Source organism: Artemia franciscana, chromosome 1 (assembly GCF_032884065.1).
Source record: "Artemia franciscana chromosome 1, ASM3288406v1, whole genome shotgun sequence".
NCBI classification, from domain to species: domain Eukaryota; kingdom Metazoa; phylum Arthropoda; class Branchiopoda; order Anostraca; family Artemiidae; genus Artemia; species Artemia franciscana.
This window is the reverse complement of record NC_088863.1, coordinates 60,772,065-60,786,764: the sequence shown is the minus strand read 5'-3', so window position 1 is coordinate 60,786,764 and position 14,700 is coordinate 60,772,065. Positions and strand designations below refer to the sequence as shown.

The following is a 14,700-nucleotide window of genomic DNA, read 5'->3' as shown; positions in this document are numbered from 1 at the left end:
TTATATTATATTTATATTTATATTTTTTATATTTATTAATATTTTTTTTAGTTTTCTTTTTCTCTTATTTTTCAGTTTTTTCCTTTTTTTTAGTTTTTTGTTTTTTAGTTTTTAGTTTTTTTTTGTTTTTTACCTTTTTTTAGTTTTTTTAGTTTTTTTAGTTTTTTAGCTTTTTTAGTTTTTTTATTAGTTTTTAGTTTTTTTTTTTAGTTTTTGCCTTTTTTTAGTTTTTTCAGTTTTTTTTAGTTTTTAGTTTTTTACCTTTTTTTAGTTTTTTTTAGTTTTTTAGCTTTTTTAGTTTTTTTTCTTTTTAGTTTTTTTTGTAGTTTTTACCTTTTTTAGTTTTTTTTCTTCTTTTGTATTAGTGTGAAATAATTCAGACGTCATATGCGGACAAACACGACGTCACTCGACAGACAGACAGACAGACATAACCCACAAACAACTTATTTTTATATATATTTATTCATATTTTTTTAGTTTTCTTTTTCTCTTTTATTTTTCAGTTTTTTCCTTTTTTTTAATTTTTTTCTTTTTTAGTTTTTAGTTTTTTTTAGTTTTTTACCTTTTTTTAGTTTTTTTTAGTTTTTTTAGTTTTTTAGCTTTTTTAGTTTTTTTATTAGTTTTTATTTTTTTTGTAGTTTTTGCCTTTTTTTATTTTTTTCAGTTTTTTTTAGTTTTAGATTTTTACCTTTTTTTAGTTTTTTTTAGTTTTTTAGCTTTTTTAGTTTTTTTTCTTTTTAGTTTTTTTTGTAGTTTTTACCTTTTTTGGTTTTTTTCTTCTTTTGTATTAGTGTGAAATAATTCAGACGTCATATGCGGACAAACATGACGTCACCTGATCCACAGATCCACACACAGACAACTTATTTATATATAAAAACTAGCTGTTGGGGTGGCGCTTCGCGCCACCTCAACACCTAGTTGGTGGGGGCGCTTCGCGCCCCCCCCCACCCCCCAAGCCCCCCCGCGCGCGTAAGTCGTTACGCGCCATATTAGTTACGCGCCATTGTAGTTGTGTCCCTATGTCCCACCTGTGAATATAGATAGATATATATATATATATATATATATATATATATATATATATATATATATATATATATATATATATATATATATATATATATGTTTTTAACTACGTAAAACTTGCGAATATACAACATTCTTTGCTGTCCCATTGTCTGTGCATATAAATAGATTGTCAGGTTTACCGACTCTTGAACATGCAACATATAATGGTCCATGGGAAAACAATCCGTATTCAGATCTATACATCATGATTCTAATGATTGCCCTTGAGCTTTGTTGATGGTGATTGCTAATCGACCATTCCCTGAGTCGCCATCGTCATTTATATATCCCCCTGTGCACCCCGGCGTCCCCTTTGTAGTTATGTCCCTGTGTCCCGGTCGTCATTTATATTCCCTGTGTCCCGGTCGTCATTTGTATCCCGGTGTCCCGGTCTGTATATACATTCGTTTTTTAGTTTTGTTTTTCTCCTTTATTTTTTTCCTTTTTTCTTTTTTTTCTTTTTTAGTTTATTTAGATTTTTAGATTTTTTAGTTTTTTTATTAGTTTTTAGTTTTTTTGTAGTTTTTACCATTTTTTTAGTTTTTTTAGTTTTTTTTTTTACTTATGTCCTGGTCGTCATTTATACTCCCTGTGTCTCGGTCGTCATTTGTGTCTCGGTGCTTTGTTGATTGCTAATTTATATTATATTTATATTTATATTTTTTATATTTATTAATATTTTTTTAGTTTTCTTTTTCTCTTATTTTTCAGTTTTTTCCTTTTTTTTAGTTTTTTCTTTTTTAGTTTTTAGTTTTTTTTGTTTTTTACCTTTTTTTAGTTTTTTTAGTTTTTTAGCTTTTTTAGCCTTTTTTTATTTTTTTCAGTTTTTTTTTAGTTATTAGATTTTTACCTTTTTTTTAGTTTTTTTTAGTTTTTTAGCTTTTTTAGTTTTTTTTTCTTTTTAGTTTTTTTTGTAGTTTTTACCTTTTTTAGTTTTTTTCTTCTTTTGTATTAGTGTGAAATAATTCAGACGTCATATGCGGACAAACATGTCGTCACCTGATCCACACACAGACAACTTATTTTTATATATATAGATTGGAACAATATTCACAATACGGCGTCAATTTATGAAAATGTGTGTATTTGTGTGCGAGGAAAGAGGAGGGGGAGGGCAAGGATTTTTTGACATTGTGAAAATAAAGATAAAAAAAAAATTATTTTTAAATGTCTAGGGGGCATTTTTGGCTGCTTTAATTCCTTGTAATTATGAGATAAAATAAAAAAGTTTTTTTCACCTGAAAGTAAGGAGCAACATTAAAATTTAAAACGCACAGAAATTATTAGGTGTATGAGGAGGTTGTCCCTCTTCAACACCTCGCTCTTCATGCTAAATTTTTGTTTTGGCACTTTTAAAAAGGTTACTTATTGTTCTAATTAAACGACCCTTGTGTTTCAGAGTCCTTTTTTAAAGAATTGGGACATAATTTAAACTTTAGTGTAAAGAGCGGCACGTTGAGGAGGGGGCGACCCCCCTCATATACCTAATAATTACTGTCCGTTTTAAGTTTTAATGCTGCCCCTTGCTTGCAAAATATTGTTTTTTATTTAATTTTTGATCGTTTTTCAAAGAACGCAAGGAAATCCGGCTCCACCTCCAAGGAAAATTTCCCCTCCTCTCGGAAATACCCTCTGGATAATTCAATGCCGATGAAAATTTACCCCGGACAATTACCCTTAACACCTCCACGCGTAAAATTGAGTCGGTAAGGAGAAAGCAAGACCTGCAAAAAAATCCGTACTGTAATTCTGGCAAACTCCCCCAGTATATAATTTCCCCTGAAAAGCTCACCCCCTGGAAACTTCCCTCTCCATGGATATTTTTCCCCGTATAAATTCCACCAACCAGAAAGTTCTTCCTCCCCCCCCCCGAAAAATGTATGCATGCGACCCAATAACAAATACTATGTATTTGTAACAAAACCTTTCCTCATGGGAGGTGGGGGGGGGTCTTGTTATCTCCAAAGATATGGTTATTAGACCTTTCAACTATGCTGAACAAAATAGTAATTAAAGAATTTTGATTTGAAAATTTTGGGAAAAGTGACGTGGGAGCAGGGCCTATTTGCCATTTTTTTGGTCACTTAAAAAGAGCACTAGAAGTTTTAATTTCCGCTCGAATGAGCCCTCTCCCGATGTTCTAGGCCCACTAGGTCGATACAATCACCCGTGGGAAAAACAAACAAGAAAATAACAAACAAATAAACATGCATCCGTGATCTTTTTTCTGGCAAAAATATAAAATTCCATATTTTTGCAGATAGGAGCTTGAAACCTCAACAGTAGGATTCTCTGATACGTTAAATCTGATTGTATAATTTTCATTATGATTATATTACTTTTAGGGGACGTTTCCACAAAAACCAGGCAAGTTCTCTCAGGCTCGTAACCTTTGATGGATAAGACTAAACTTTAAAATCAGCATAAAAAATCCAATTCTTTCGAAATATTTATTGGTATCAAAATTCCATTTTTTATAGTTTTGGTTACTATTGAGCCAAAGAAAGTATTTTTAATTGCCCTCCCCCTGTTTTCAAACTACTGGAAACGGCAATTATGCTATTCCAATAATGCATTTCCCACTGCACTTAAAAAATACAACAAGAACAATTTGTAAAATTTGGTACAAAAAAAATGTTACTTTCCTCACGGAAATAACTAATCTTTTTTGAAGTTATAATTAGTTAAGTTCTGATATCAGGACCACCGTTGCAAGCGGAAAGCAGCCCTAATTAATTCTTAAATATACGGCTTTTAAGTCTACTAACTATCAGTTGCTGCTGTTAGACAAGCAAAAACAGTGGGAATCTTGAAAGCTTGCGTTTTAAAAAGAAATTATTAGCCCATAGGAAAAAAGCAGAAGACAGAATAGTTCAATTATTACTGCATAATTTAACTTGTACTGACGGTTTACTATGTACCTGGGGGAGTGACTTTGCGAAATACTAAGTTTGTTCAAATTTCTGGCCACTTCTTATTCAAATTATCGAATGAAATTATTGTTTGTGATATTCACCCTCCCAAGAAAAAACTGTGCCTGTTTACGTGCTTAGTTAGATTATAGACTATTATTTTTGTTCGAGATCAGATTTGAATTTTCATTTTCAGTTTGGATTTTGTCTTTCCCAGATGATTCAACTCCATTCTCATTCCTGGGCAATATTATCAAATTTTATTATCAAGTTCGAACGAATAATAAATAATAACAATATCAAATTCGAATATATATATATATATATATATATATATATATATATATATATATATATATATATATATATATATATATATATATATATGTATATATATATATATATATATATATATATATATGTATATATATATATATATATATATATAATATATATATATATATATATATATATATATATATATATATATATATATATATAAATATATATATATATATATATATATATAAATATATATATATATATATATATATATATATATATAAATATATATATATATATATATATAAATATATATATATATATATATATATATATATATATATATATATATATATATATATATATATTTATATATATTTATATATATATATATATATATATATATATATATATATATATATAGATATATATATATATATAATATATATAATATATATATATATATATAATATATATAATATATATATATATATATATATATATATATATATATATATATATATATATATATATATATATATATATATATATATATATATATATATATATATATATATATATATATATATATTGCATATAACTAACAACAAATTCTTAAATATTTGGGCGTTGTCATTGAAAGATATGTAATGTAACATCGAATGCATGGTATGTAAATTTTCATCAAAGAAAAAAAAAAACAAAAAAAAAACTGTAAATTGAAGAATGTTGTCATTCACTTAGATGTCAAATGTTCGCGTCATTCCTAGAGTGTTGCAGTATATCCTTTTTCTTCACCTGTTCATTTAGTGAAAATCTGACTCCTCTGCTTTCATTTATCATCCCATGCTTTAGATGATGGCTTTTAATCTTTTTAGCTTTTTGATTACGGAATTGTCTTTTGATTGTTGAACACTATTACCAGCAGCAATGTGTAATGTAAAACGTTACATTGTGCAAACGTGTTCCCAAAACGGTTCACCCTTCATTGATACGCTGATGTCTGACCCTTGGGGCATCGAAGAACTTTCCTTAGAAGTGACATAAGCACTTTTGGAATACAATTTTTTAACATTTCGACCGATTCTGTTGGACCTATCATTGGAAAGGAGCTCCAAACAACCTTGTTGCTCTTTTCTGTGTGAAGGAATAATATACCCTATACAAAAATCATTAACCAATCCTTTAAATGAGGCTGGAAAACGATTTATTTGAAACTGTTTAAACTCAATTTTCATGTTAAATGAATTTCAGACAAAAAATAATGCATGAAAAATTTGATTCAGCGTTAATCCATGAGTGTGATTTCTTGTGAGAACTACGTTTCAATATAATATATATATATATATATATATATATATATATATATATATATATATATATATATATATATATATATATATATATATATATTAATCGATTGCTAAGCATTTACGTATATTTTATTCTAAACTTTCTGTGAATATTATGTCCATTTTCAGAGCAATTATTAAAATGTATTCAGAAACAGTGAAATTTTGTAAGATATAGAATGGAATCAGTAAGAATAATGAAGCAATAGCAGATTTTGTCACTTTTGAATCATTTTAATTTGCATATCTAAATACACCAAGAAAGTCTAGATTGGATGACTCAATCCATGCAATCAGTGTTAAGTAAACTTTCGAGAACAAAGTGCACTGGGGTTTATTGAACTAAATACATAAACCTCTATATTGTGAAATAATTACTCAGTTCTTGTGCACCCAGCCTAAATAAACACTTCGTTAGCACATCTGAAATATGTGAACTTACACTTAAAGTACACATACTAGAACTGAGCATAAAAATGACATAATAATGGGGTTGTTCAAAAAAAAAAATATTTTTCTTTGTCCAATCCCCAACGACTGTAGTTATAGGAGTTACGTAGATCCAAGGAGAATGGGAAAATAACAAGACATGAAACTCAATTTGGTCTCGGAGAAAAACAAAACGATGTTGCTTATACTATTAGTACTATGGGACTTTTTCCTTTTTTTATTTAAGTAATCAATTCAATTCTAATTACTGTGTTCGTTCTATTTACTATGAATTAATAGTTGATCTAAGGACGTGATAAAAAAGAAAAGGCATGATATTTAGTTTGCAAGTAGTATTTCTTTTTGTGAAAAATGCTCATCAAAGTACTTAGGGTATTTATATTTTTGATTGACACTAAAAGTTGATTTTTTTTTTCCTATGGACTTCGGTTTTCTTTCACCTTGTCTAATTTTGTTCAGTGCTAAAACTGAGTTAAATGATTCGTGTTCGACATTACTGTTTTCAGGGGGTACGGTCTAATGTAGATTTTTTTCAATTTTTGTATTTTTTTTTGATCTGAGAAAACATTGTAATTTTTTATTAAATCCTAAAAGTCACCAGATCATTGCGTAAATTAAAAAGAAGTTACAAACCATACTTTAGCAGTACCTTTGTTTCCAGGAAATTCTGTTTTTTTTTATTGTCATGTTTCTCCAATTTTACATATATATACAGATATATATACATATATTTTACATATATATGTAGGCAGATAGCCTACTTTTTACCTTGGGTATGTTCAGCCAGTTTTTGGTCTGAGTATGGTTCGTAAACTTCGAACATACGAAAATGAGAATTTATTCCATCAGCCAAATGCGACGACTTTCGCCTGGGGATTTCCCATGGGAAATTTTAAACATAGGGGGAGGGATTTCCTGGCATGATTTAAAAAAGGTCAGAAAACAAGCAAAAAAAATTTCAACTGAAAGTAAGGAGCAACATCAAAAGATGAAATTAACAGAAATTGTTGATAATATAAAGGGGTTTGCTCCTTTCTTAGCCCTCGCTCTTGCTTCTAAAATTCGATTTTGGTCAAAATTCTTTAAGAAAGACTCCTCAAACACAATAGCCGTCGAATTTTAAAGACAAGTGTTTTTTAAAGAAATTTAACATTATGCGTAAAGAGCCAGGCTTGAGGAAGGAACAGCCCCCTCATATACGGAACAAAATACGTTAGTTTCAAGTTTTAATGTTGCTCCTTACTTTCAGAAAAAAAGATTATTTTTTTTAATTAAGGAAGAACTGAGTAGAAAAATTAATTAGTAAATTACTAGAGGATGCAAGATAACCATGTATTTTGAAAATATTGGAGTCCCCTTAGAGTCAGAGTCTTTTAAGGATTTTCATTAGATGTGACAGGAGGCCCCTAAGTGGAACCCGTGCCTTCACAATAATTAAAATGTATCAATAAAATATGGTAGTAAATCATATTCGTTAAATTTATTTTTCTGTTAGTAAAATAATAAGGCTACCTCATCACAAACGTCGAAGGGCGGCCACTTGCCTCTATTATTTTTAAGGTAGCCAGCCCTCGTAAAAAAGGAAGAAATCTTTTAACGAATAAAAAGTAATCTTTCCAAAAAAGACAATAAGAAGGTAATTTAAAACTTTTTGTGACGGTTTGTGACCTAAATTGTTCAACGTGCTTACTGACTAGTCAAGAAAATGCCAGAACACGAAATTTATAGCCTACAAAATTTATAATATGACAACAATTTTAATTATTACACGAAAAAACGTCGATATTACGAAATTAAAGGCATGGAAAAAATAGGTGTTACAAATAATAATAGGTGAAATAGGTAAAAAAATAAAAATAGGTGTTAGGCGGCTGTACTTTTTTACTAAATGGTACCCAACTTGAGTCTAATTCTTCGAAGAAAATCAGATTTTCTGTTACTTTTGTTCGGCCTTGGGGACATACACGCACAACGTAATTATCTAACCTTTTCATGTAAGAATAAATATATGGAGGCAATAGCTATGTACAATAACTTAGTACAAGAGCTATGAATAAAGGGAATAATAGATTGGTCACTCTTTCTTTACAAATGTCTGCATAGGCAGACGTCCCTAAGTAAGTTCCCCCTAGATTCCATTTGAGTAGACAGTGGAAATGATTAATGACTATATGATTAGGGAGGGGAGCGAAGGAAGAATCGCTCTTTATGTTTAGCCTCTTAGATAGAAAATGTTTTATTGGTGCCCTTTTAAAGCAATTGATTTTTTCATTTTTCCATGGCGTTAATCCAAAGAGAAACAGAGAGCTTACTTTCGTATAAAAACAATCCTTTAATTCCCTAAGCGGCTTATTGTTGAGATTTTTTTTTCATTTGGCAATCACATTATCGCCTAAGATTGCCTGTATTTTGTTTACCTGTTGGTGTAATATCAAACTTTGAGCAAGCAAGAAAAGCACAAAAACCCGCTTGTTTCTGAATCGAGTGAAAAAACGATTTTTCATTAGTCGTAATATTTTTGTAAGTAAACTATGTGTTAAAGTAGTAGCTCTGCGCGGACGGTAGACGGTATAATGAGTTTCTCCTTGAGAGAAATTTATTAAAATTGCCAAAGCATCTATTTTTGATCCCTTTTTTCTCTCTTTTATTTGGAACATTGGAAGAGTGATCTTGAGGATGATTGAGGATGATAATAATCAATAAACACCTGACATTCAGCCTTAATTTATTGACACATATGATTCAAATGTCATCATTTGTATACATATTGTCAATATTCATATTGTCAATATCTTTTTTTCAATCCACATTGTTTAACTTCTTTTTATCGAAGCGTGAAATATAACAAAGTCATTTGGACCCTACCGCTTACGCAATGATTCGTTAAATATATCACCTTTTTGTCCATTTAAAAGTGACGACGCTTATTGACACTTCACGTGCAAGATGGATAGTTTGCTCAAATTCAGCTGCGTGAATATTAATTTTCCCCCCAGGAGGGTATTCGTCAAGACATTATAGTCAACCATTGGATTGTTTATTGTCGTTTTTCTTTGGGAGGAGGGACCCATTGGCTGCCACTTTTCGCTAATTTTAAGGATTGTCGTACCAGAGTAAAAACTCAATTATCTTAATAACAGATCAGAAAAATTTTCTAACATTACTTTCAGGCATGACTGTTTAAGGTTTTATATTCCCACTGCAAGTTTTTGGTATAGTCTATTTCTGCAGTCCTAGGGGTATTATCATACTATTCGTGGTAACGAACTGAAAGTAAGGAGCGGGGTGGCTCAATTGTAACCGAGATTCTAAAAACAAAATTTTGATTAACGATAGATATATAAAAAAATCGGCTTATTATGGCGATTCCAAATCTATAAGTTTCTTTAAGTTTAGCGTTACATATCGGAGGCTACGAGCACAATAAACCTTGCCTGATTTTCCAAAAGGGGGGAAATATCCCCTTAAACGTATCAGAGAACCGTAGTTCAGAGGTTACAATCTCCTATCTGCAAAATTGTGGACTTTTCTATTTTTTTTACCAGAAGAAAGATCACGGATGCTTGCTTATTATATTATTTTTTTTCAGGGGTGATCGTATCGATCCATTGGTCCTAGAATATCAGGAGAGGGCTCATTCGAACGAAAACTAAAATCTCTAGTGGCCTTTTTGAGTAACCAAAAATATTGGAGGGCAACTAGGCCCCCTCCTTCATCCCCTTTCCCCCGAAATCGTCCGATCAAAATTTTGAGATAGCAATTTTGTTCATCATAGTTGAAAGGTCCAATAACTAGGCGTTTGAATATAACATGACCCCCCTCCCCCAACATCCCCAGAGGAAAGATTTTCTAAGTTATAAAATGTGTCTATTGTTTACGCATAGTATTTGATATTGGGAATTTGGCGTACATTTTCAGGTGGGGAGGACATATTTTTTTTTGGGGGGGCGGGTCATGGGGAGGTAAGTTTCCAGAGGTGAACTTGTCAGGGGAAATTTTACACTGGGGGAATTTGCCAAAATTACTATACAAATTTATTTTTATATCTTGCTTTTCCATCTCAATTTTACGCGTGGAGTTGTTAAGGGTAATTGTCTGGGGTAAATTTTCACCGATATTGAATTGTCTAGAGGGCATTTCTATGGGGAGGGGTATTTCTCTATGGAAGTGGATTCCGATATCCTGGCATTATTTAAGAAACGACCAGAAATTAATTAAAAAAAACAACGAGCTTTTTCAACTGAAAGTAAGGAGTGACATTGAAACTTAAAACTAACAACACCTCAACACCTCGCTCTTTACGCTCAAGTTTGAATTTTGTCCCAATTCTTTAAGAATTCCTCCTGAAACACAAGGGTCGCTTAATTAGAACAATGAGAAGCTTTAAAAGTACTAAAAAACTTAAGCATAAAGAGTGAGGTGTTGAGGAGGCGGCAACCCCCTTCATATACGTAATAATTTCTGTTCGTTTTAATTTTTATTGTTGGGCCTTACTTTCAGTTAAGAAAAAGTTTTTTATTATTATTTAATCTTATCATAAGATTCAGTTGTTCTATCTTTGTTGGCTGAGATCTAGGTTTATCCCCTTACAGAGTTAAATGCTTAAAGTTTACCTTGCAATTTTTTTCAGAGATAAATCCGCCTAGAACGTGCGGAACATACGAGAAAGACATTATTTTTAAGTTCACTGACATGAAGCATACTGATATTACATACATTTTTATTAGAGGATGATCTAAGTGAGATTAGATCATTCTCTAATAAAAAATGTATGTAATATCAGTATACTGGCTTGATGAATGGATAGGCTTTAAACTAATGAATCAAGTCGATATAACTATATTTTTCTGGTGCGAATTACAGCTGTTACCTCTTAGCAGAAAGTTGCCCTTTAACAAATTCCATTAAATGCGAGATAGCCTACGGTATTTTGATAGCTGGTCTGGTAAGAATGTTTATAAATCGCGTATTTCCACTCTAATTAAAGGTTTTATTATAATTGTTGATCAAAAACACATTTGAGTGTACAATTATATAGACAGATTATTTGATCGATACTATTTCTTGGGCAATTTAGGGGTGTACCTATTACGCACTAATGACCATTTAATTTAACACTCTTAACTGTAGTTCACCTTGATATCTTGATTTTTGCATTTTACAGGTCTTTCTTGATTTGTAGAGTAACTACACAGTTGCCATTAAATAAATATGCATTAATAAATCGAGAAAAAATACCTTTTATTCATTATATCAATAAACCCAAAGCTTAGGGTCGCACACAGAGGAAGACTCAGCCCCACCCCCAAAGAAAATATAGATTTCTTTCAACCCGCCAATACAGAAATTGAATTTCCCTGGGAAATCCACGTATCTGCAAAATTGGCATCTACATTGTTGAAAATCTAAAATAATTAAAACTCACATATGGAAATTTGTTGTGGATTTGAGAAGGCTTAAATTTTGCAAAAATAATATAAACAGAAACGTGCTCTACCATGCTGATTCACCCCTTATATAAAAGTTTTGGGCAGTAACTCTGAGTTTCTTGCAATCACTTTTCTTAAGTAAGAGTCCTCTGATCAAAACCAGATTACTGGTTTCAAGACTCATAGACCCCTCGTGGTTAAGTTTTCTAGTATTGATAGAAAAGGGTACATGTTTCGTTGCCGATTTTTCCTTTTTTATTTCGTTTCCTTCTGAGCTATGTTTTCCATTATGTTTGGTGGAAGGAGGGGTCTGGTGCTGAGAATGTTTGGAATTGCTTGAAAAATTCTCAATGGATCTAACTTTGAAGGAAAAGTCTTTTTGCTTCAAAGTTTCCTGTAACTAATACAAAAAATGTTTTTTACATTTTTGCCGAAACTCCAGTCGTTGCAGGTTGGACGAATAACAATTTTATGATAAGACAAAACTTTCAAAATAAGGAATATGTCATAAGTAACACAAAACACATTTACGACACCTTTAACAATTGAACAATGCAAACAAAAAGCGTAAATTAGAAATTGGCTTTTAAAATATATAAAAGCAGAATAGCTCATATATTTTTAGTTGACTGTTGGTCTTATGTTTTGTCTTTAAAATGAATTTATCCATGCTTCTTTGTTTTACAATAATGTAGTTTGTTTTCTTTTTATTACAAAATTCATAACAGGTTAATATCTAGTAGGAACACGCTGTAAAAGGGCGAAAAAGTGAACTTTTTATTTGTCCAACAGTTCCAAAATCAGGGGGAAAACGGTATGTTTAAAAATGTATTGTTTTGAACAATTTTTGTTCTTTGTTAATATATATAAATTCTCTAATCAATATTATATTTAAGGGTCTATATCCCTGCTTTTTTTCATATTTATTAGCATAACTTTTGGTATCCTTTTTTGTGCGAATAAGACACTTGAGTTTTTTTTTTTTTTTTTTTTTTTTTTTTTTTTTTTTTTTTTTTTTTTTTTTTTTTTTTTTTTTTTTTACTGAAAGTAAGGAGTAAAATTAAAAATGAAACAAACAGAAATTATTCCTCGCATTAGGTCGGCTGCCCTTCCTCAACCCTCGCTCTTTATGCAAAAGTCTTAAGGTTCCTTTAAATACTTCTTATTCTAAGTCGATTTCCTTTGTGCTTGATAGGTCTTTCTTAAAGAATTGTGGCGAAAATCAAACGTTTGTGTAAACACCGAGGTTAGAAGAAGGGGTATCCCCCTCATATACGGGACAATTTCTACTCATTTTAAGTTTGAATGCTGCTCCTTACTCTCAGTTATTTATTTATTTTTTGGTTTAACTTCTGATCGTTATTCAATCATACCAAGAAATCCCCCCTCCTCTTTTTAAATTTCCCCTGAAGGGGACCCATGAGGAGGGAATCCTCTGGAAAATGTTCCTTGTAGAAAATCCCCCACAAATAGGCATAGACATCACCAATCATTCTTTTATCAACATGATAAAATTGGCCTGAACAGTTCGTCACTCATCTGTGAACTTCTACTTGTGGAGATTATAGGTACGACATCAGTTATTTCAGGATACAAAACAAATACTGGAACCGTATTATTTGTCGTCAAAATGTTTCTTTTATATTCATTAGAACGAAAAGCTTGACAATATTTTTTTTTAATTCTGCGTTCCTCAAACGTCGATATTAGCTAAACAAAGATGGTACCAACTAACTTGATTGAAGATTTTTTCTGTGTTTTGTTTGCTATTATATTTTGAGGCACTTATTGTATTTGCCCCTTTCTAAGAGCTTGCTTCCAATGTATAAAATAGCCGATCAAATATTTAAGGTCTTCTTTTTTCTTTTAGGTGACATGGACAAAGGACAATGAGCCAGTAGCTATTGACGCAGACAGAATAAAGGTTATGAAGAATGGGTCCAAACATGTTCTCTCAATTAAGTTTGTCAAATCTTCGGATTTCGGAAATTACAGCTGCCTTGCTATGAACAGTATTGGAGAAACCAAAACGGATATTGAAGTTACTGGTAAGGCCTCTTCTTTGTATAACTAAAGGAAAAATATATAGGTTATTTTGCTGTGACAACAAGCAAGGGTTTTAACAGGAGAAGACAGACGGCTTCATCACCCCTGATTTTTTGTTGGTCCAGTTGAATATTTTGTTTGTTGAAAAAACAAAAACACACAAAAACTATCAAACACCCACGCACCATGTGGAATACCAAATATAGTAGCATAGCAAAAGTGTAGTATATGATAGTATATTACTAGTTTACCCGTTATACAATGAGATGAGAAGAAAGATAAACAGAAGTAGTGAAGTCTGAATAGAAGACAAAGCTATGCACAAAAAAAGGCGAACAAAACACAATAAATGCTGTATATTGTGCAATCCAAGTCCAACATTTAAGGAATTAATCTTGATCAATGAGGGATATCATTTCCAAAATGTACTATAGGTGGGTAATCATTTTTACGGAAGGGGGAGAGGTATTGAGGTCTAAAACTGCTATAAAATATCGGTTGTGCAGAAATAAAAATTTAAAATTGTTTCCACGGAATCCATGAAAATTTATTTTTACTAAAGATAGTCCTTGTCGGCCAACAATCTAGCTCCAAACAAAAATCAGGGTTAATCCCTGAATGGGGTGGAATGACGTCGTAAGGAAAGATTTAAGAGGAATCGAATTTCTTGAGGGGGGGGTGTAAAAAGGGAGGCTTTAAATTGATTGGGATTGAGGAGGGAGTGTGCGTAGCTGTGTTGAGTTATTAGTAGTAGTAGTACTACTACTACATCAGCTCTGCATTTAAGAAGCCTATTATAATTGATTTTTGTAATTTTTGGCATTCAATAAACAATCGTAACCGCTTTTAAAAGAACTTATTGAGACCTGTTGCAAGTAATTAATGGCTTATTTTTGTTCACAGCTCGATAAGCTGTAATTCATTCTTTTACAGATAAAAAATTCTTTGCGTGTGTATTTATGGGTATAAGCTATCGATATTTTTGCTTAGTTTCTAAAGTTTTATGGGGCTGAAAGATTATTTGTATATTTTTTGCAATGGCTTTTATTTTGATATTCAAACCGCGTTCAATAGGACACAATAGTTGCCCTTATTCAACAAGCTATTGCAAATTATTCTATTAAGTGCCATTGAACCCGAGGCAGGATATGATTA

The 14,700-nt window shown here is 31.1% G+C and overlaps 1 protein-coding gene across 1 annotated transcript in view; it reads left to right on the top strand.

Moving 5' to 3' along the window:
• The window catches only part of LOC136032300 (neural cell adhesion molecule 2-like), a 145,022-nt gene that overhangs the window by 81,794 nt on the left and 48,528 nt on the right, over positions 1-14,700 (top strand). The window contains exon 8 of the mRNA XM_065712587.1: positions 13,370-13,547. Coding sequence (XP_065568659.1) covers positions 13,370-13,547 — 178 coding nt within the window. The remainder of the gene's footprint in view (positions 1-13,369; positions 13,548-14,700) is intronic.